Source organism: Pipistrellus hanaki (assembly GCF_964339955.1).
Source record: "Pipistrellus hanaki genome assembly, chromosome: 3".
NCBI lineage: Eukaryota > Metazoa > Chordata > Mammalia > Chiroptera > Vespertilionidae > Pipistrellus > Pipistrellus hanaki.
In genome coordinates, this window is record NC_140505.1 from 37,296,289 (window position 1) to 37,319,038 (window position 22,750).

Genomic DNA, 22,750 nt, shown 5'->3' on the forward strand with positions numbered 1-22,750 from the left:
GTCCTAGCTGGTTTTGGTTTGGCTCAGTGGATAGTGTTGGCCGGTGGACTGAAGGATCCTGTGTTCAATTCTGTTCAAGGGCACATATCTTGATGGCAAGCTCAATCCGTTTTGGCATGTGAGAGGCAACCAATTGATGTATCTCTTTTCACAAGGATGTTTTTCTCACTCCCCTCAATCCCCTCCACGCTCAGTAAAAATCAATGGAAAAAATATCATTGGATGAGGATTGATAACAACAACAAAAAGTCATCCTGGATATTTAACTCTGGAGTACCTGTCAATTATTTATTCAATTGTTCATTCATGTTAATTATATTTTGAAACAAGGACATTTATATAATTTCTTCAAATAGTGTAAACATATTTTTGTAAAGTTAAAGAGAAAAATCCTTGAAGATTTTTAAATAGAAGATATAGAGCCTAACAAATGATTTATACAATGAAAGCTTAAACTTTTATAAGTTCTGAAGTTCTTCAATTATTTAAATAATCACAATAAAAGAATATTTTACTGTACTTAACTTCCTATTTGAATATAAAAAAAGTCACCTTAGTCAACAGTTTGGTATTTATGTGTCAACTAAGTATTTTTATTTTGATTGAGTAAATTACAAAGATATTTCCTGAGCCTTGGCTAAGCCCTTAGTTAAAAAAAAAAAAAAAAAAAAAAAAAGTATTTGTTATATCAGGCTGTGATAAAGGGCTCGTTTTATAATGCAAAAAAGAGGATATTGGGTATCATTATGTGCAGGTTATTTCTTTTTTCAAATAATATTTTGTTACAAATTAGCATATTATGAAGTTATGTGGTGCCAAGAAACCTCCCCTCTAACACTTTTTTCTGTGTCAAATTAAGAAAACCCTGTATTATAATATTTCACATATACTAAAAAAGTAAAAATATATTATTTGAATGTTTTTACTAGGAATAAAGAGACTAAGAATAACAGTACTTACTTTCCATTGTAAATTTTTTATATGAGAAAATTTACTGAGTGCTGCTAACTATCCCCAAAGTGATGGAAGTGATAAAAAATTTACAACAGACACCAATTGGAATTCAAGCTGAACCAGACACATATTTTTGTTCTACAGAAGAGAGATTCCCTGCTAAGCTTGACAATAGAGACTTAAGCAACTAGAAGGAAGAGGCAGAATTAAATTAACTTACTAATTACAATGCTGTTCTGCTTTGCAACACATGGAAATTTCTATTATGGGTTGGGATTAAGAACTTATTTCTGTGAAAAATTACTTCTAGAGTTAGCAGAGAGCATTACAATGTTTTAACAGGCATCGTCACAAGAGTACAAGTTGATGCAACTAATAAATGCATATTACTTTTATGGACAAATACTTTTAAGTATTCTACAAATAAACCTGGCAAAGTTGAAAAAAAATAGGAATACATTTACTTTTACATACAGCCCTGTTTTCAAGAGCAGGAGACTGGAAATCTCAATGCTCATTCAAGAGGACTGGTTGCATACATAATACAGCCATAGGATGGAATTCCTCACAGCTGCTTTAACAAAATCCCTTACGTGACAATGTGAAATACACTGAGTGAAATAGTCAAGCTGCACAATAATGTGTATTAAACGCCCATTCATGCAAAAATGAACATATATATATACTAATAAAAAGCTCTTTCAGGGGCGATTCACGGGACACTTAAAAGTGGTTCCCTTTAAAGAATGAGAAGAAACTATTTACACCACTTGAAATTTTACCCTGAACAGGTATTCAAATGTATAATAAATAAATCAACAGTCATCAGGATAAAGTTAGTAGTTGCTTAAAGTAGTTGTTTAAAGAACTGAACTTTCAGTGTATCTACTTTGCTAATTATAAAAGCACTAAGTGGCCTGGCTGGTGTCACTCAGTGTTTGAGCATCGTCCTAGGAACCAGGAGGGTGAGGTTAGATTGCTGTGGTCAGGGCACAAGCCGGGGGTTGCAGGCTTAATCCCCAGTAGGGTAGGTTAGCAAGAGGCAACTGATTGATGATTCACTCTTATCACTGAAGTTTCTCTCTCTCTCTCAAATCAATTAAACACACATACACACACATTTAAAAACCACTAAGTGTAACCAGCATTGTTAAACCTATTAAAAATCTATTAACAACAGTGATTTTAAAGACAACTATAAATCTTGTGAGTCCACAGGACCTGTCCCCTGATTTCATTAGCTATATGTAACATAAATGTTGATTTACTCTGTAAAAAGATCTGGCTGAACATCCTTCATTGCATCATCGAAATCTTCCATCACAAGGTGGCAAAGAACTCCGTTATATCACCGAGTTTGAAGATAGCTCCTGATAATGCACTTAAAAGTTTCTGCCCTTCCCTTCAAGAGTCTCCAATAGACTGTGGCCTCAACAAATGACAGCATACCACCAGTCTTACATAAAACCAAAGGTGTCTTATTGCTACTTCGCAAATGAACTCGCAAGACTGTCTTTTGAAACTGTTATCACAGCTCCACATTTCGGAGGCCAGGAGCTGGAGGTAGTTAAAAAAAAAAAAATGATTCTCCGGTTAGATTTAATGAAAATGCAAGAATTCAACATATGGCACTGGCCCGGTGAAACAACGGGAGTCCCAGGACATCCCGTTTAACGTTATGAGACCACAAATCTCTAAGAGATCAAAGACTTCTCCCGAAAGGAAGAGCAAAGTAAGGTGGAAGCTGCTAGGAAGAAACCGTAAAAGGTAACTTCACAAGACCTTGGGAAAGAGGTGGGACATCCAGCTTCTGCTATTAGGAACTAGAGAAGGGAAAGAGGGCTACGTGGGAATAAGTGGAAAGAAGGCAAAAGGGCTAGACAGACACTTCAAAAGCAGAGGTTGGGACTAGAGGGGCAGATGGTACTTAGAGAGGGGGGGGGGCAGCAGAGAAAGAAGCAGAGGTGATGATGGGTCAGGTGGCGGCCAGGGTTTGGGAGACCAAAAAAAAAAAAAAAAGTCGGGCTTGGGTGGATACCACGGAGAAGAGCGAGGGAGGTTCCCACTAGGAGAAAGCGGGAAAGGGGCGAGGGGAACCCCGGGGTCCACCCCACAGCCCACCCCGCCGCCCGGCTTCCCCGTCTGGGCGGGGGCAGGATGTCAGGAGCGGCCGCACGTGTGTGCGAGGGGCGGCGGCGGGAGGAAACTGGCGCCGGGCCCCGCGGCTGCAAGAGTCGGGAGGGCCCCGGGCAGCGCCGGGGGGGGGGGGGGGGGCGCCGTGCGCTGCCTCACACGTGGGCTGAGCTGCCGTCGCCGCCGCCCGCCGGCCCGGCCTGCGCCGCCGCCGCGGCTGAGTGGCCGAGGCCCGGTGTGGCGGTGTCGCGGGCGGGATCGGCGCGCCGGCCGGGGCGAGGCGCCTGGGCGACGAGCCCGCTTACCTCTGCCTGTTTCCGGACCACATTGTCGGGGCTGAGCAGGTTTCCCAGGAGCAGGTAGAACTGTTGCTGCTCCGCCGCGGCCGCCGCCATTGCGCTAGGCGTGAGAGAGAGGGAGAGAGAGAAGGAGGGAGGGGAGACAGGAGCCGTGAGGCGCGCTGGCGGGCCGGCGGGAGGGGCGGGGGGCGGGCCCAGCGCCGGGACCGGCACCAGCTGTGCGCGCGGGACTAGCTGGGCCGGGCGGGAAGGGGAGGGGCCAAGGGGAAAGGGGCGGATGGGGCGGGGCCTCGCGACCCCTCACCCCGCCGCGGCCGCCGGCGTCGGCGCCTCATTGGCCCCGGGCGCAGGGGGCGGGGCCGAAGCCGCCTCCTCGGGAGCCACGCCGATTGGCCACGCACCCTGCGGTGCCGTCACTGGCGGCGCGTGGCGTGCCGCTGGGTTAGGACTGGGTCAGGCTGGCTGGGACTCAGCCACTGAACTGGGGCCCCGGCGGTGGTGTCGCGGGGGAGGCGGGAGGAGCCGAAAGGCGGGCCTGGCCGCGGCGTGGGGGCTCGAGGCCCGGCCTGGAGGAGGGGCCAGCTCAGAGCGCGGGAGATTTCGGCGCGGCCGGCCGGCTGGCTGGCCCCATCCCCGCGGCCCCAGGAGCTCCCCCAGCTCCTGCGCCCTTGGCCCCTGCGATCCCAAACCCCGACGCCCTAGGGAGAGAGCTCCTTTGAAACCCATTTCCCACTAAGTTCCACAACATCCGTTCTCCCCCGACCGAACCTCCATCTGTCAGACCCTCTGGCCACCCCTTGATGCAGCCTGTGCTCCCGGTGACTCACGCCCTGGGCTGGCCCGGAAGAGGGATCCCTCAGCTCTGGGCTCTCCCGCCAGGCCTCTCCCCGGCCCCAGGCTGTCCTAACAGGCTCTGTAGCACCCACGCCTCCGCTCCTCCCCACCTCAGGTTCCCTGACTATTTCCTTCAATCCCGGGTTTGGGGGGTCCTGCCCTTTGGTTTTGAGAAGTTGAGTAGCACTCGCTTGTAGGGTTGATCTCTCCTGTATATTGGTCCTCACAGGTACTGGGGGCTCAGAGACCTTATTTAAGTAGCAGCACACTAATCAATAATAATAAGAGCATAATATGCTAATTAGACCGGACTAATTAGTAAAAATTAGAAAGGGTGAAGCTGGGGCTACAAGGGAAGCCCAGGGTCCCAGGTGCCGGCCAGTGGCCAGACGGAAGTTCAAATCCCAGGTGCCAGAGAGAAGGCAGGCCTACTTTTGCATGTGAATTTCATGCACTGGCCTCTAGTGCATAGATAACACATCCAATCTTCGTTTACTACAGGAACTGCCAAAGGCTGAGAGAGCAATGTTGAAACCAAAGGGCACCTCTGTTGAGCTCCTACTCTGCTCACTGCATTGTAGTGGAAAAAAGAACACAATTCATTTTTGCTTCAAAAGAGACACCACGTTTCTAACAGGATTACACATTGGTTGAGGTAGAGAGTACTCCACCTCTGGCAGTCCATAGTATTTAATTTAGGAAATTGAATTTCCTGTTGACTATTCTGCTGAAGTTCTGCTCTTTTGGAAGTCGACTTAAAACATTTGCCTTGCTTGCCCTAACTGGTTTGGCTCCGGGGATGGGTAAAGAGCTGTGGCTTGCAGAGGGAAGAGCGTCCAGGGTTTGACTCTGGTCAAGGGCACATGCCAGGGTTGTGGGCTCCAGCCCCAGGAGGGGGAGTGAAGGAGGCAGCCAATCAATGATTCTCTCTTATCATTGATGTTTCTATCTTTCCATCTCCCTTCCTCTCTAAAATCAATTAAAAAATAATTTAAAAAACCCCAAACCAAACAAAAACATTTGCCTTTTGGCGAATTTGAAACCGTGGCTGTACATTAGAATCTGGGCCACTGTGTCCAGAATCTCTGGGCAGAGGCCCTGGGATCCCCATGCAATTGTGATTGTCAGCCAAGGTATTTTAAAGGATTCGAATTGATTTGTGGAGAAAACTCCCTTAGAAAGTTCTAGCTGTGACAATGATAAGCTTCTCTATGAAAGGTTTACAGACCTATCTCTGTAGAATTGAAGTTTCTTAGATGTGACAATTTGTCATTTTTATAATATTGGGTCGGCAACTAAGTAATTGCGGGTTCCACACATATATGGCTTCAGTTGAATTTTTAGGTTTGCAGACGTAGTACAAATGTAAAACACATTTTGTTATTTGATAGTTGGCTATTCAGCTGTTAATCAGTAAAAAAAGTTTTTTGATCTGTTTTGTAGTTTTCGTTTGGCGTTCGTTGAAAAATGGAAAATCAAAAGGAACATTTTTGTCATATTTTGCTTTTTTATTTCCGCAAAGGGAAAAACGCATCGCAAGCTCATAAAAAGTTATGTGCTGTTTATGGTGACGAAGCCTTAAAAGAACGGCAGTGTCAAAATTGGTTTGCCAAATTTCGTTCTGGTGATTTTTCACTCAAAGATGAAAAACGCTCTGGTCGTCCAGTTGAAGTTGATGACGCCCTAATCAAAGCAATAATCAATTCGGACTGTCACAGTACAACACGTGAGATTGCAGAGAAGCTTCATGTATCACATACATGCATTGAAAATCACTTAAAACAACTTGGCTATGTTCAAAAACTCGATACATGGGTTCCTCACGAACTGAAAGAATCACAGTTAACGCAACGCATTAGCAGCTGCGATTTGCTAAAGAAACATAATGAAAATGATCCATTTTTAAAACGACTGATAACTGGCGATGAAAAATGGGTTGTTTACAACAATATCAAGCGGAAAAGATCGTGGAGCAGGCCAGGTGAACCAACTCAAACAACATCAAAAGTTGATATTCATCAAAAGAAGGTTTTGTTATCAGTTTGGTGGGATTACAAAGGAATTGTCTACTTTGAACTCTTACCACCCAACCGAACGATCAATTCTGATGTCTACATTGAACAACTAACGAAATTAAACAATGCAGTTGAAGAAAAGCGGCCCGAATTGACAAATCGAAAAGGTGTTGTATTCCATCATGACAATGCAAGGCCACACACATCTTTGGTCACGCGGCAAAAATTAATGGAGCTTGGTTGGGATGTTTTGCCACATCCACCATATAGTCCTGACCTTGCACCATCTGATTACTTTTTGTTTCGATCTTTACAAAACTCCTTGAATGGTAAAAATTTCAATAATGATGATGATGTCAAATCGTACCTGATTCAGTTTTTTGCTAATAAAAACCAGAAGTTTTTTGAACGTGGGATTATGATGCTGCCTGAAAGATGGCAAAAGGTCATTGATCAAAATGGGCAATACATTACAGAATAAAGTTATTTAGTTCCATGAAAAAATTGTCTTTGATTTTCTTTAAAACATCCGCAATTACCTAGTTGCCGACCCAATACATTATTTCTTCAAAGATAGATCATTATGTACATTAATTTGAAGTAGGTTTTTTGTTTTTTGTTTTTTTGTTTTGTTTTTTTTTGTCTTGTCAGCAGTGGTAAAGTCTGGATCCTAAGGAGGCTTTTTCCTCACCTATCGTTATTAAGATTTTGGGAATCACATACTATAAACCATTTTTAATTACTAGGTTACCATTGAAATAAGATAAATTGTCTAGAGGCTTACTCAAGAGTATGGCCTGATCTTCAGTTACTTTTTAACACCTGTTGTGGTAAGTGTTTTTATTGGCAATGACTCTGGAGAGTACATATATTTGTTCAATAATTGTTAAATAATAGAAATTCCAACATAAGTCTATAGATTTCAAAATAGGGAGCTTATTTCCCAAGAATAGATGATCAAAGATAATGAACTGTGAACTCAAGTGGATTTCGGTCTTTAGTTTCTAAGTAGTTATGTGAACTTGGGTGAGCACATATCTCTAAGCCTCAATTTCTCACCTATGAAGTGGAATAATAATAAAGGTATGGTGTTATTCATCACAAATGTCCTAACAATACATTATACTTGAAAATCAAATGGAAGGGTAGAAAATTTGTCTTGCTTACTCCTGATTAGCTGCCACTGCTTTGGGCTGAGTAACTGTGAATGGCTGGCTCCTGATGCCTTTCCCGTTAGCTTATTAGACCTGACACGATCCCTGTTAAGATCTGGAGAATATTTGCTTAGAGCATTTAGATCCCCTTCTGAAAAAGGGTGAGGTTGGGAAAATGAAGGACTGGAAGTTTCTCTCAACTGTTTTATGAAACCCAGGTAACTTAGGATTTTTGATGTTTGTCAAAATTCTCTGCACAGCCTGGTCCTAAATCCTTAGAAAGAGAACATGCAATATCTTCTCCAGCTACTCTTCTTGGTTGTATGGACTTCCATGTTGAAGGGAGTGTCCTAGACATGGGAGGTGGCTGGAGAAGTTAGGCTTATAAAACCTCTGTGAAAGCTTCTCTCAACTGGGGTAGAATTTGGTCTTGCCTTAATAACACCGTACCTTAATATTTCTGGCTTATTGGGTGCTGCCTGTAAATAAAAGAAGATTCTACCAAATGAACAATCTGTAATTTGTTAAAAGTTGCCCCAAGACTCTAAAAGAACTACAACTACTTGTCCTGATAGTTGTGAGCACATGTGCTCTCTATGTCGCAACTTATGAGGGTCACTTTAGATCAGGGGTCTTCAAACTACGGCCCTCGGGCCACATGCGGCCCGCAGAGGAGCCAGGTTTTTTGGGCAGTGAGCGCAGCCGAGGTGTTACAGTAGGAATTAGTAGTTCATATAGTCCGGTCCTCCAGCTCTCTGAGGGACCGTGATCTGGCCCCCACTTTAAAAAGTTTGAGGACCCCTGCTTTATATAATATAAATGAACTACTACAGCCCTGGCCAGTGTGGTTCTGTTGGGGTATCATCCCATGCACAGAAGGGCCATGGGTTCCATCCCTGGTCAGGGCACATGCCCAAATGGTGGGTTTGATCCCTGGTTGCAATGCGTGTGTGTGTGTGTGTATGTGTGGTGTATGTACAACTGATCAATGTTTCTCTTCTATGAAGTGGAGATAGAAGTGCCTTTCATCATACGTTAAAATACTTGGCATAGTGCCTGGTACAGAGTAAATACTTAAATGTTAGCCATCATTACTAATGCAGATTGAAACCTTTAAAACTTATAAATTTAATTCTGCTTGCACCTCTACCTGTTAGGTTATTATGTGTGTTTTTTAGTTTTAAAAAATATTTTTAAAAATTTATTTCAGAGAGGAAGGAAGGGGGGGAGAGAGAGAGGAAAACATCAATGATGAGAGAGAATCATTGATTGGCTGCCCCTTGCATGCCCTCTACTGGGGATCTAGCCTGCAACCCAGGCATGTGTCATGACTGGGAATCAAACCATGATCTCCTGGTTCATAGTTCCACACTAAACTGGTGAGCCACACCATCCAGCCTTATGTTTTTATAATCCTATTACATAAGTAGTCTTGTTATGGCAATGCATAATAATTGTGGTTAAGAAAAAAATTCAGTTTGCTATGATCATCATAGAGCATTTTAAGGCCATTTTCAACATTAAATGCCATAGCTGCATTGTCCAATATAGTAACTAATAGTCTTTATGGCTCTTAATCACTTGAAATGTGTGCTTTTCTATCGAATAAAGTTGTGCTTTTAATTAAAATACACACTAAATTTCAAAGACTTAGTAGGAAATTAAGAATAACTAACAATTTAACATTGATCACATGTAGAAATGATAATATATTGGCTTAAATAAAATATGTTAATTATATTTATTAATAAACTATAATTAACTATATTAACAATTTTGCCTATTTTTTACTTTTTAAAATATATCTGCTAGAAACTTAAAAATTACATATGTAATTTACATTTGTGAGTCACATATTTTTATTGGACAGTGCTTTACTAGAGAATAAGATAACCAGCTAGCTGTACATAGGTGTCCTCCATACTTTGTTCATTAGATTTAGGAAGTGGCTTGTCACAAAGTGAACATAACCTACCTTATAGTGCTTTCGGTTGCTTCCAGTTTTCCGACTTGATTCTCAGGAATTTGGAGACATGGTACAGTACTTTCTGAGCAATTCCTTGCTGAGGAATTTCTTTTCCCTGCTGGTTTGACATTAAACAGATTTGTGAACCTTTAGAAGGTAAGTGACTCCAGATCTGATCTTGTAGAATACATACTTATAACTTAAATCAAGGACTGATTAAGAGTTGGGGAAAGGAAGAATACCTTTTATTTTTTATGTTGATTATATTCTCTTAAATGTGGTAAATGAATTTAAAAACACTATTTGCTACATCTTAACACCCACCTGAAATGAAAATATACTTAGAAGAATTTAAGTTTTTAAGTTCAATATTTTTCTTTAGAACACAGATAGGTTTAAAGAAAAAGGTTGGAAAAAGATATACCATGAAAAAAGTATCTGAGAGACCAGAAATGGTTATACTGATATCATACAAAATACATTTTATAATAAAATTGTTATCAGAGACAAAGGAGGGCATTTTATTATGAAATTTAGGAAGATCTAAACAAATAAAAACTCATTACATATGCATGGATTGAAAGACTTAATATCAAGATGGCAATACTCTCCAAGTTGACACACAGGATTTAAGGTAATAACTGTTAAACTTTCAACTGCTTTTTCCCCCCTTCAGAAATGGACAAACTGATCTAAAATTCACATTAATTGCAAGAGACTACAAATAACCAAAACAATCTTGAACCCAACAGAAGTTGGAAGACTCACACCTTGATTTTAAAAACAAAACTACAATAATGAAGACACTGTTACTGGCTTAAGGATAGACATATAGATCAATGGAATTGAATAGAGGATCCAGAAGGAAACCTTATATTTGTGGTCAATTGATGTTTTAAAAGCATTCTGTGATGGGTAATGTTTCAACTTGGTAAGGCTATTACCAGTTGTTGGGTCAAACACTAGATTTTTGGATGTGATTAATATTTAAAATCAGTTGAACCTTGGCCAGTTTTGCTCAATGGTTAGAGTGTCGACCCTCGGACTGAAGGCTGTAGGTTCTATTCCAGGCAGGGGTACATGTCCCAGTTTTGGGCTTGATCCCAGAATCTGGTTGGGCACTTGCAGGAGGCAACCAATCGGCATGTCTCTCTCTCACCTCAATGTTTCTCTCTCTCTGTCTCTGTTTCTGTCTCTGCCCTCCCTTCCACTCTCTTTGAAGAATCAGTGGAGAAAGTGTCCTGGGGTGAAGATTGAATGAATGAATAAATGATAAATAAATAAAATCAGTTGATTTTAAGTAGAGAAGATTAACCTCCACCAGGGGCGTGGGTCTCATCCAAGTAGTAGAGGCCTTGATGGAAAGCAGACTGAGTTTTCCTGAGAAAAAGCAATTCTGCTTCAAGACTGCAACACAAAACACCTGCTGGCTTGCTCTGCAAATTTCAGAATTCAACATCAACTTTTACATGAAATTCACTTGTTGGTCTGCACCTAATAGATTTCAGTCATACCAGCTCCACAATAAAGTAAGCTAATTTCTTTACTATTGATCTTATTTCTCTAGAGAACACTGATGGCTACAGGTGCCAAGACTAGTTAGTGTTGGAACAGACTTTCCAACAGATGTTATGGTACAATTGGATCTCTATATGCAAAAGAATGAAGCTGGGCTACTACTTCACACCATATATGAACCTCAAAACAGAGTCTAGACCTAAATGTAGGAGCTAAAACTATAAAATTCTTAGAAGGTAGCAGAGCACATCTTCATGGTCTTGAACTTAGCAATCATTTTTTTAGATGTAATACCAAATCACAAAAGACAAAAGGAAAAAATAGATAAACTTTATTAAAGTTAAAAATGTTTGTGCTTTAGTGGGTTGTCTTTTCATCAAGAAAGTGAACAGACAACCCATAGAATGGACAAAAGAAATTGCAAATCATATGTTTTAAGGGACTTTTATCCAGAATATATAAAGAACTGTTACATCCAATAATAAAGAGGCAACCCAAATCAAAAGTGGGTAAGACATTTCCCCAAAGAATGTACAAGAAAACAAATGGCTAATAAATTCAATAAAAGATAATCAACATCATTAGTCATTACAGACATGCAAATCAAAACCACAATGAAATATCACTTCATTTCCACTAGAATGGCTATAATAAAAAAGACAATAGCAAAGGTTGGTAAGGGTGTGGAGAAATTGAAAACCTCATACTGGAACCTTCATACATTGTCTATGGAAATAGAAAATGGTATATTCGATTTAAAAAACAATTCAGTAATTCTTTAAAAGTTACACAGAGTTGCCGAAACCGGTTTGGCTCAGTGGTAGAGTGTCGGTCTGTGGACTGAAAGGTCCCAGGTTCGATTCAGGTCAAGGGCATGTACATTGGTTGTGGGCACATCCCCGGTAGGGGGTGTGCAAAAGGCAGCTGGTTGATGTTTCTCTCTCATCGACGTTTCTAGCTCTCTATCTCTCTCCCTTCCTCCTCTCTGTAAAATATCAATAAAATATATATATTTTTAAAAAGTTACACAGGGTTACTCTATGATGCAGCAATTCTACTCCTCAATTTATGCTCAAGAGAAATGGTAACATGTCTACACAAAAAACATATACATGAATGTTCATAAAATTATTCATAATAGCCATAAAGTGGAAACCAGCCAAATGTACATCAACTGATGAACAGGTAAATAAAATGTGGTGTGGCCATACAATGGGATATTATTTGGCAATAAAAAGAAATGAAGTACTGATATATAGAACATGGATCAACTTCAAAAACATAATAAGTTAAAGAAACCAGACATCAAAAGTGGTTCCATTTATGTAAAATGTCTAGAATTAGCAAATCTACAGAGACAGAAAGTAGAATAGTGGTTGTCAGGAGCCTGGGGATTGGGGGTGGGGTGGGCAGGGAGAAGGGAGCAAGAGAGGAGGGGAGGGAATGTGGAATGACTGCTAATGAATATGGAGATTCTTTTTGAGTTGATAAAAATGTCCTGGAATCTGATAGTGGTGATGGATGCACAACTCTGAATATATGAAACACTCCACTGTATACTTTAAAAAAGGGTGAACTGTGTGGCTTGAGGCTCCCCAGCCTTTCCCCACCTCCTTTCTTTCCCAGGACATTCCACCCCAAGCACACTGCTGGAACCTCTTTTCTCTCTCAGGGAGCCTCTATCCTCTCTCCACACCCCCTCACTCCCCCTTCCCCCAAAACCCCCAACACACACACCTAAGCTTTTGCTGTAACTTCTTTCCTGAGCCCATTTCTTCTATGGCTCACTTCTACCTTTGTAACTTCCTAAATAAACTTCTCTAAAAAAATAAGAGGGTGAGCCCTGGCCAGTTTGGCTCAGTGGATAGAGCATTGGCCTGTGGACTGACTGGTCCAAGGTTAGATTCCAGTCAAGGGCACATGCCTTGGTTGCAGGCTCCATCCGCAGTGGGGGATGTGCAGGAGGCAGCCAATCAATGATTCTCTCTAATCATTGATTTTTTTTCTCTCCCTCTTCCTTCCTCTTTGAAATCAATAAAAAAATATATTTTTAAAAAAGAAAATAGAAGGGTGAACTTTATGGCATGTGAATTATATCTCAAGAAAGCTATTATTTTTTTTAAAAATGTTTTTCCTTAGAGATCTGAAGGAAATGGATCCAGATTTCAATTACTGTTTTTCTATTTTCACAATATTTTTAACTCAGTTCAAAATACATGGATGATAACATTCATAACTCAAACATTCTGAACATTCTTAAACCATTATTGGGGGTGGGGGGAATTCAGATATGATTTAGTCTATACATTTTCCTCTCTATGTGCTATTTATAGCAAGTATCTTACAGTTTAGACACAATGCTATACACATTTTGCATTATGATGGCATATATAGTGAAATATTAATTGTGACATCAATCCACATCTCAAACTAGCATCCCCTGGCAGGATAGATTTCTTTAATGGTCTAAAGTTCATGAGGAAAAAATCAAAAGGAATTTTATAATATTCATATTCTTCAATTCTACCCATTCTGTGTAGTAGTATTTAATGCCACATTTTATTGTTAGTATTTATTCAACAAACAATTTTTTTAAGCAAATATGTATTGGACACCTTTTCTGCAGTAGGCACTCAGGCTGTTGCGATTCAGTAGTGAGCAAGCAGACTGGGTTCCCACCTCCATGGAGCTCACAATCTTTTCAGAGATATCAGGCAATGAACCAGTAAACTGGGTAGACAAGATAATTTTAAATGGTGACCACTGAAGAAAAGGAAAATGAGGTCAAGAATGACTGGGGCAGAGTTGGGTACTACTTTAGGGACACAGTCTTTTGAGGTGAGGTGATATTTGAACTGAGACTTGAAAAATGGGGAGACAAGTGAAGAAATGAGGGAAATTATTCCCCCAAACACAGGAGACAGGGGTACAAAAATCCTAAGGCAAAAATGAGTCTGGTGTATTCCAACAAGGAAAGACTATAGCGAGAGGGGAGTAAGCTCTGAGGGAAGGGGCTGGGGTTAAGCAGTGGGCAGATCACCGAGGGCAGTGGTTGACAAACTTCGGCTTGTGAACCACATGCAGCTCTTTGGCCCCTTGAGTGTTCTAACGCCACTTCTTCAAAATAGACTCGCCCAGGCTGAAAACAGACTTCTGCGCATGGGCCAAGAAGTTTCAATTACACTGTATGTGCACGCCCGCATGTGGTATTTTGTGGAAGAGCTACACTCAAGTGGCCAAAGAGCTGCATGTGACTCTTGAGCCGTGGTTTGCCTACCACTGACTAGGGCATTGTGATAGTTTAGTTGTATGACTTTATAAGTGGAATGATAAACCATTTGATGGTTAAGTAGGAGGTATGACCTGGAAATCAGCTTTAAAAGATCATCCTGGCTACTACATAGGAAATGCACTGTAGGAGGGAGTGGGGAAGCTGAGAGAGCATTAGGAGGTCATCATAGGACTCCAGGTCAGAGAAGATAGTGGCTGGGATTATAGCCATCCACTGTGTCCAAAGTGGTCAGATTTAGATACTTTTCTTTTGGAAATAGAGCCAAATGTAGGGTGCAGAGGCAGACCCAAGTTTTGTGGGACCTGAAACTTACATAATTTGAGGGCCCTCTGTAAGAAAAATAAACCGAACACAAAATGAAGTGCCCTGGGAGGGTTCTGTGCAAGTGAAGGGCCTGCAGCTTAAACTTCATGAGCTTCATGGGGGCTCCACCTCTGTCAGGGGTGAGATGGATGTAGCAAGGATGCCTAGGTTTTGAGGCTTAGCAGTGGCAATGCCATTAAGATGAAAATGTTTGGGATACGGCCTAGAAAGGAGAAAATAAGAGTCAGGTTTCCTTCATAGGAAGTTTGAGATGCTAATAGACAAGAGGCAATGTTCAGGAAGCAGTTGGGCAGAAGAACCAGGAGGTCAGGAAGCGAGCAGAGTTGGAAATACCTATTTAATTTATTATGTTTATGGCATCTAAAGCTCTAGAAGTAGATGGCGTCACCTGGGGAAGAGAAAAGAGGATGAAGAACTCAGCCTTGAGACATCCCAACACTTAGAGGTCAGGCAGAGGAGGTTTTTAATTCATAATACCAATATCATAAGAGGGAGCTAGTGGCAGTACCTTCACTATGTCACCTTAAATTCTTATTCCTTTTTGATTGCAAGGGTTTCTTTAACACCTAAGAGTCCAGTAAAATGTAAAGATAGTTGGAACAGCAAGTGGGCACAAATGTTAAAATTACACAACACTTTATTTTGAACCACAGTAACCTCCATCTTGTATAAAACTGCTGTTTGAATTCTCTGCTATTGTTAGATATACCCCATTCCTGTAAACCCTGTCCCTGTGAACTCTATCATTGTAAACTCTGTCACTTTAAGAGAGTCTCTTATTCTATAAAATGACTTTGTTTTTAGTTCAAATAATAGAAAAAGATAAACTTAACTGTCTGACCTTGCAAGCTAGCCATCCAATGTGATAGCTTAAAATAGACTAATACCGATAACAATTCCCATATTCTTACAAACTCATTATGTATTCAAGGTTACAACTGTCTGTAACAATAACTCACACAGAGCTCTTTGTAATATCTGCAAAGAGTCTCGAAGGGTATAAATATGGGGAAACTTCCTGTATGTGGGGCTGAGATTTGGAAGAGACACCTCCTCTGGGCCTCGTGCAATAAACAACTCCTAATTCATTGGCTTATTAAGGCGTCTTGTATTTCATTTGATGATTTACAATATAACAATTTTAAGGGATTACTTTTACTGCTTGATATTTCTGGAGAAGTGGTATTTTCTTGGTGCTTCTCTAAGTTTTCTTCAACCATCTAATCTACTCCTCCACTTCTTGTTTACAAAGAATGTTTTGCAAAGAAATTAGATCAAACTACCCTGTTTCCCTGAAAATAAGACAGTGTCTTATATTAATTTTTGCTCCCAAAGATGCGCTAGGTCTTATTTTCAGGGAATGTCTTATTTTTCCATGAAGAAGAATATGGTACATGTTTATTGTTAAATGAAAATAAAGGAAATTTATTAACTGTATACGGTACGGTAGTATGGTAGTTGTCAACACAAACCAGACAAACTGTGAATTCTACAGTATCAAGAATTTGCTCATTTATTCAGTGACAATCATGTCATCATCTTCTGGAACATCATCATAACAATCCAATTCCTGAATTTCCTGGTGAATTTCTTGTGACTCTATTTCTTTCAGAATCAGTGGACCAAATCTCTCATGTTTAGCCTATGGGGGCCTTATTTTTGGGGGGATGCCTTATATTTCACTCAGGAGGAAACCTGTAAGTAGGTCTTATTTTCGGAGGATGTCTTATTTTCGGGGAAACACGGTAATACTAAGATGTCAAATGCTGTCCTCCCATCTCAATCTAAGACATATCCAGTAAGTTTTATTGATGCTTAAGTTTGTGCTTGATTATCAGAAATAGTATACCTGCTATTTTAGGTGCACCCTCTCTCCCAGGAGCATGCTTGCTTTCCCTTCCCCCTCTTCTTCCTCCACATGCGTGCATCTCTTAAACTCTAAGGGTCTCAGGAGACTTGTGGCCAGGGGAGCGGTGGCAGTGGTAGCTCCTCTTCGGCTGACCCCCGGAACCTATCTCAGAGGCTCCCTTTCTCTGCCTTCTCAGTAAGCTCACTTCTGTCGCTATGGCTAATTTCTCAGTAAGCCAACATTCCCTCCTAGGCTCCCTCCTCTTGCTTCTTCTGTCCTACACCCTTCCTTGTTTCACTGTTCCCAGCTTTAATAAACATGCTCACAAAATACCTACTATATTTACCTATTATTTTATTTATTTATCTTTAATATATTTTTATTGACTTCAGAGAGGAAGAGAGATAGAAACATTAATGATGAGAGAGAATCACTGATGGGCTGCCTTCTGCATGCCTCCTCCTGGGGATTGAGCCCACAACCCAGGCACGTGCCCTGACTGGGAATCGAGCCATGACCTCCTGGTACATCGTTGATGCTCACCCACTGAGCCACACCTGGCTGGGCTATATCTCATATTTTAAAGAATGCAGAAGAGGGAGGGGAAAAAGCAGGTTGGTATTTTAAGTTCTATCTGCTATGTAAAATAATAATATTGGAGTCATGTTATAAAAATGCTTGCATTATAGGAATTCAGCTATACCACAGGCCAAATATTTTCTGTTAAAATGTAACTACATGTAGAAAATACTGATAGAATGCAGCTAAAAAATGGAATATGCATCCTTATAGCTAAGCGCCATCATTTGAAAGGGGTCCCATGACATTATTAATCAGGCTGGTTAGACTCAGTTTGCAGAGACTCTGCTCTTCCAGGCGCTCTGCCCTTATGAATGGATCATTTCATGGTTATGAGATTGAGAATAAGGGCTAAATCTTTTCTAAGGAAAGAAGAGGACTATTCTATTTTAAAACTAGAAGAAAGTCATAATATTTAAGCTACTAACTTTAAAAGAAGCTTTATGGGTAAAATATATATGTATCCAATTTCATATGTTGATAGCTTACAAAGCATAAAATCAATATAAGGATAAAGTTACAGAGAAACTATTATTTTATATATTGATTTTAGAGAGGGAGAAAGAAAGGAGAGAGAAAGAGAAACATCGATGTTGTTCCATTTATTTATGCATTCATTGGCTGATTCTTCTGTGAGCCCCTACCCAGGGATTGAAACCCCCCCTGTGATTAAAAAAAAAAAAAGAAAGAAAGAAAGAAGAAACCCCATCTGTGTGTATGGGGACAATGCTTAGCCAACTGAAGTACTGGGCCAGGGCTAAGAGGTACTATTTTTTTTATATATATTTTTAAAAATATATTTTATTGATTTTTTACAGAGAGGAGGAGAGAGGGATAGAGAGTTAGAAACATCAATGAGAGAGAATCATCGATCAGCTGCCTCTTGCACACCCCCTACTGGGGATGTGCCCGCAACCAAGGTATGTGCCCTTGACCAGAATCGAACCTGGGACCTTTCAGTCCGCAGGCCGACGCTCTATCCACTGAGCCAAACCGGTTTCGGCTAAGAGGTAGATACTATTTTTAATAAGGTAGTCAGGGGAAACCTTTCTGAAGAGGCGACATTTTAGCATCTGAGAAGAAAGGGCTTCTTGGAACTTAATTTTGTGGAAAAGCAAAGTTATTTTTAAAATTAATATTAAAAGTACTCAAATCTTTTTTTTTTTTTTTAAATAGCAGGTTTTTAATTCATAATAAAACCTCACAAGATTGTAACCATTTTCTGTGAGTGCTAACTTTCTATACTTTATCTCAGTGAATCCTCATATTTAACCAACCAGGCTTCAGCGATTTTGTCATGAAAACATTTATTGGGGTCAGGAGGTCCTGGCTCCCTTCGCAGCTTCACTACTAACTCACTCTGACCCTGAACCGGGCTCTCAATGCTTCCCTAGACCTCTGTTTTCTCATCTGTAAATTGGGAGAGTTGGGCTAGACCCCCAGGGTATCTTTTCAGCTACATTTGAGCATCATTAAATCAATTATCTCACTATGTTGAAACAGAATGATGATTGCAGAGGCCACTTAGAGCTGCTGTTCTGGGAACCAAATTGCTCTGGATCTCTGGGACCCGAGGTCTTATATCCCTGCTTGCATTTTGGAAGATTTTTCTCCCCCCGTTTTCCCTGTCATCCAGCTGCCACGTACTGTAGCTGACAACATAAAATGATAGCTGTCTGCTTCTCAGCTGTTCTCATTATCTGGTTTGCTGTGTGCTTTGGAAATCAGGTACCCAAGTGCATTAGATAGAATATGAATAGGCACAAAGTAGAGAGCTGAGTCTATTTCACATAGAGTACCATGCATGAGCTTGACAATTATTTGGCTATTCAAGTAGTTTTCATTTTGTGGTTCATAACTTTGTTCTAGAGGTGTAACTCTACTAGAATGCTAACACAAATCTCTCACTACTGGTATTATGGAAATTATATATGTACACAAACACACACACACACACACACACACACACACACACACGTAAGTGGCAGAAATTTAGGGAGGTCTAAATTAAACTTCCTATATAATAAAAAGGTAATATGCAAATCAACTGAATGGCAGAATGACCAGTGGCTATGATGCACACTGACCACCATGGGGCAGATGTAGGAGATGCCCCCTGGTGGTTAGTGTGCTCACACAGGGGGAGCACTGCTCAGCCAGAAGCCCTGAGCTGGGCTCACTGCTGGTAAGCGCAGCAGCGGTGGCAGGAGCTTCTCCTGCCTCTGTGGCAACGCTAAGGATGTCCAACTGATGGGTTAGGCCCTCTCCCCATGGAGAACAGGCCTAAGCCATCAGTTGGACATCCCCTGAGAACTCCTTGACAGTGAGAGGGCGCAGGCCAGCTGAGGGGACCTCTTCCCCCCCGCCCCCCAATTGCATGCATTTCATGTACCAGGCCTATAGTTATATAATAAAGACATCACCACACTGGCCAGAGTGGCTCAGTGCTTGGGACATCCTTTCATGCACTAAAAGGTTGCCTGTTCAATTCCTGGTCACGGCAATGCTTGGGTTAGTCTTGATCCTCGTTAGAAGCCTGCAGGAGACAGCTGATCCATGTTTCACTCTCACATCTCTCTCTCTCTCTCTCTCTCTCTCTCTCTCTCTCTCTCTCTCTCTCTCTCTCTCTCTCTCTTCTCTCTCTTCCTCTCTCTTTAAAAACCAATAAAAATGTCTATTTCAAAAAAGACATAGCCAATGACAAGTCCTCTCTATCTAATTTTCTTCTTAAGATGACATTTTGGCTTTTTTATACTTACTTAGGTGATTACATTTTAGGAGAAGCAGTTAAATAAAGTGGTCCAGCCCTGGCCAGTGTGTCTCAGTGATTAGATCACTGAAGGGTCACAGATTTGATTCCTGGTCAAGGGCCCGTACCTGGGTTGCAGGTTCAATTCCTGACCCTGGTGGAGGGGGGAGACAACTGATCAATCAATGTCTTCTCACTCAAGTGCTCTCTCTCCTCCCTGTCTCCCTCCCTCCTTTCCACTGTCTCTAAACTCAATGGAAAAATATCTTTGGGTGAGAATTAACTGACATACATACATACATACATACATACATAAGTAAATAAAATAAAGTAGTTCATTAATAAGTATGTAGTCCTTTGACTACTTAGCGATTGATTTAATTTTCTATAATAAAAATGAATTGTTTATTCTCATTTACTAGTACATTAAAATAAAATGTACTCAGCCTATGAGAGGACAGAACCATAATGTATAGAGGCCTAAGATGGGTTCTCTAAACATTTTAAACAGAACTTCCTTTGAAACACTTGAGACATTTAAGCCCCTAAGTGTCAGACTGCTTTTAAGTATTTTTTTTTTTTATAGTAAAGTTCGGTAAAATATCCTGGTGGATTGGATTTTGATTAATTGGTGAATAGAAGGTACAATGATCAAGAAATAAATAATATGCTCTGGCTGGGTAGCCCAATTGATTAGAACATCATCCCAATATGCTACAGTTGCAGATTTGATCCCCCATCAGGGAACATATGAGAATCAGCCAATTAATGCATAAATAAGTGAAACAACAAAAATTGATATTTCTCTCTCTCTTTCACTCCTCCATCTTCTCTCTCTCTCTTTCTCAAATCAGTAAATAAAAATTAAATAAAAAGAAAATATCACAATTGTGGAGAAAATAGTAAGAGCTTTCTGTTAGAAAGGAAATAAAGAACACAATTAGCAGTGGTCGGAGACGGAACAAAAATACATTTGATAATTACAGTCTTACTTGGGTGCTGCAAGGATCCTTATCAGGGAAAACAGCTCTGCCCATACATGGGTCCTGGAAAGGTTTCTCCCCGGAACCACCTAAATGAAATAAAAACTCAGTTTTACTGTTTCAGGATGGTAACACAGGTAATCAGGACAATAGTTTATATTCTTCTGGGAAACTCTAAAAAAAAAAAAAAAAAAAAAAAGCTACTTTCTTAAGTACATGGAGGTAGTCACCAGGCCATTTAAGACACAGTATCCAAGAATAATGAGCAATCATGAAATTCTCTTTCTTTCATTCTTGGTTTCTGTCTAGTAAGTACTCAGAATCCTTTTTTTCTGGCCTTGCCTTCTTCTTAGGTACTACTATGGGGATTCCAGAAAGTGACAGGGTTGAAAAGGCCTCCTGGATCTCACACAGAGAGACTTTCCTCCAGAATCACCCTCAAAGATCCCTCAGTGTGGACTAAATTCTTAAACTTTTTCATCTGAATTGGAGGTACAGGGATGGCTTACAGTAGTCAAAGCTGTTCTCAGCACTATGGTCACTCCAGTCCTGGCATGTCATGAAGCCCACTGTGCTGGCCTCCTGGCTCAGAGACGTCACCATGGAGACGTCTGACTGCAATTGTGACCCGCTGCAGGTGAGCAGTGCTGCACTGTGGGCACATTTCAGTTTGTCCACCGGACAACTTCTATGGGTCGTTTGGGCATTCAGATATTATGGGCTAAACCAACTGTCCCCAAAGCCATGGAAGCGAAGGGGAGGTCTGGCCTTTGAGAACTCAAAACAAACCTCATGATGTTGAGGGCTCAGACCAGAAACAAACATAGCCACAACTTCAGTTTGAAACTGTAGTTTCTTTACCTATGGATTTCAATTCTGTTCTCCAACTCAATATTGAAGAGAGAAACTGACCTCTCATAGAGGCAAAGAAAAATTTGTATGGAAGCAAAAGAAAATTTTCTATTAAATGAGTTTACGTCATTTTGTAGTTTAATTTCTATGTGATATATTACCTTAGCAGGTTTGGCCTAAATTGTCCTAGTCCTTAATGACCTAGTTTCACTACACTTAGAATTCCATCATTCTATTTATTAATTTTTGTAGATAATGAATTAAAACCAAACTTCTTGGTTTTTAGAATTGTTGCAGAGGAATCATTTCAGAATACTCAGGAATTATTTCAGAATACTTCCTATACCTATCCACCAGAAGTGTACTAACAAGTCAATGTAGAGGATCAGACACAAATTCAACTAACTACAGTCTTGAAAATTTTCAGATGGTGGCAGTGTAGAAGGATGCTCCCAGACACAAAACAGAATTACAGTTGAAATATGGAAAGGCTTCCTGAATAATCAATGGAAAACTCACAGGAGAGAACCCTGCTACCCAAGGACTGAAGGTGGAGACTGCATAGAGACTGGTAGGAGGGGTGGAGGCACCAAAGGGCAACTGAAGTTTTGGAGGGATATCTCAGCTGGGGGGGGGAGGTGGGTTGTCACTGAGAACTCTGGGATCTAATACCGAAGCTGGGCTCCCCAGCAGAGAGCACCAAACTGAGGAGGATACCCACATAACATCTAGCTGTGAAAAGCAGAGAGGTACTGTTTGCCAGGGAGTGGCAGCTGAAAGTTCGGGGACCCCCTTAAAGGGCCAATGCACAAAAATTTCCTGTGGAGCCACCCACCTTATGCTCTGGCAGAGGGAGGGTGAAGTAGACTGGAACTGTGAGAGCAGAACCCAGGACAGAGGACTCAGCGGATAGAGCTCAGAAGGCAGACACCCCAAGTTTCCCGTGCTGAGCCATTCCCTCACACAGTGGAAGACATCTTTCCCACATAGACATCTGCCTTGCCAGGGGGAAAGACAGTCAACAAGTCTATTGGAAAACACCTTGGGGGAGATAAGAGATCAACTGAAGGATTTGTATACATGCATATAAGTACAACCAATGGACACAAAACTCTGGGGAGGGAGGGTATGTATGGGGGGGGAGGACAATGTTAAAATATGTACACAGATAATAATTTAATAAAAAAATGGGAAAAAATAAAATAAAACAAAATAAAACTTCACTTAAAAAAAAAAAAAAAAAAAGAGA

At 40.9% G+C, this 22,750-nt stretch overlaps 1 protein-coding gene across 1 annotated transcript in view; it reads right to left on the reverse strand.

The window, feature by feature from the left end:
• IPO5 (importin 5) overlaps positions 1-3,623 on the reverse strand; it is a 57,988-nt gene extending 54,365 nt beyond the window's left edge. The window contains exon 1 of the mRNA XM_084880261.1: positions 3,393-3,623. Within this exon, the coding sequence (XP_084736387.1) occupies positions 3,393-3,482 (90 nt within the window). The 5' untranslated portion in view covers positions 3,483-3,623. The remainder of the gene's footprint in view (positions 1-3,392) is intronic.
• Positions 3,624-22,750: the final 19,127 nt, after the last annotated feature.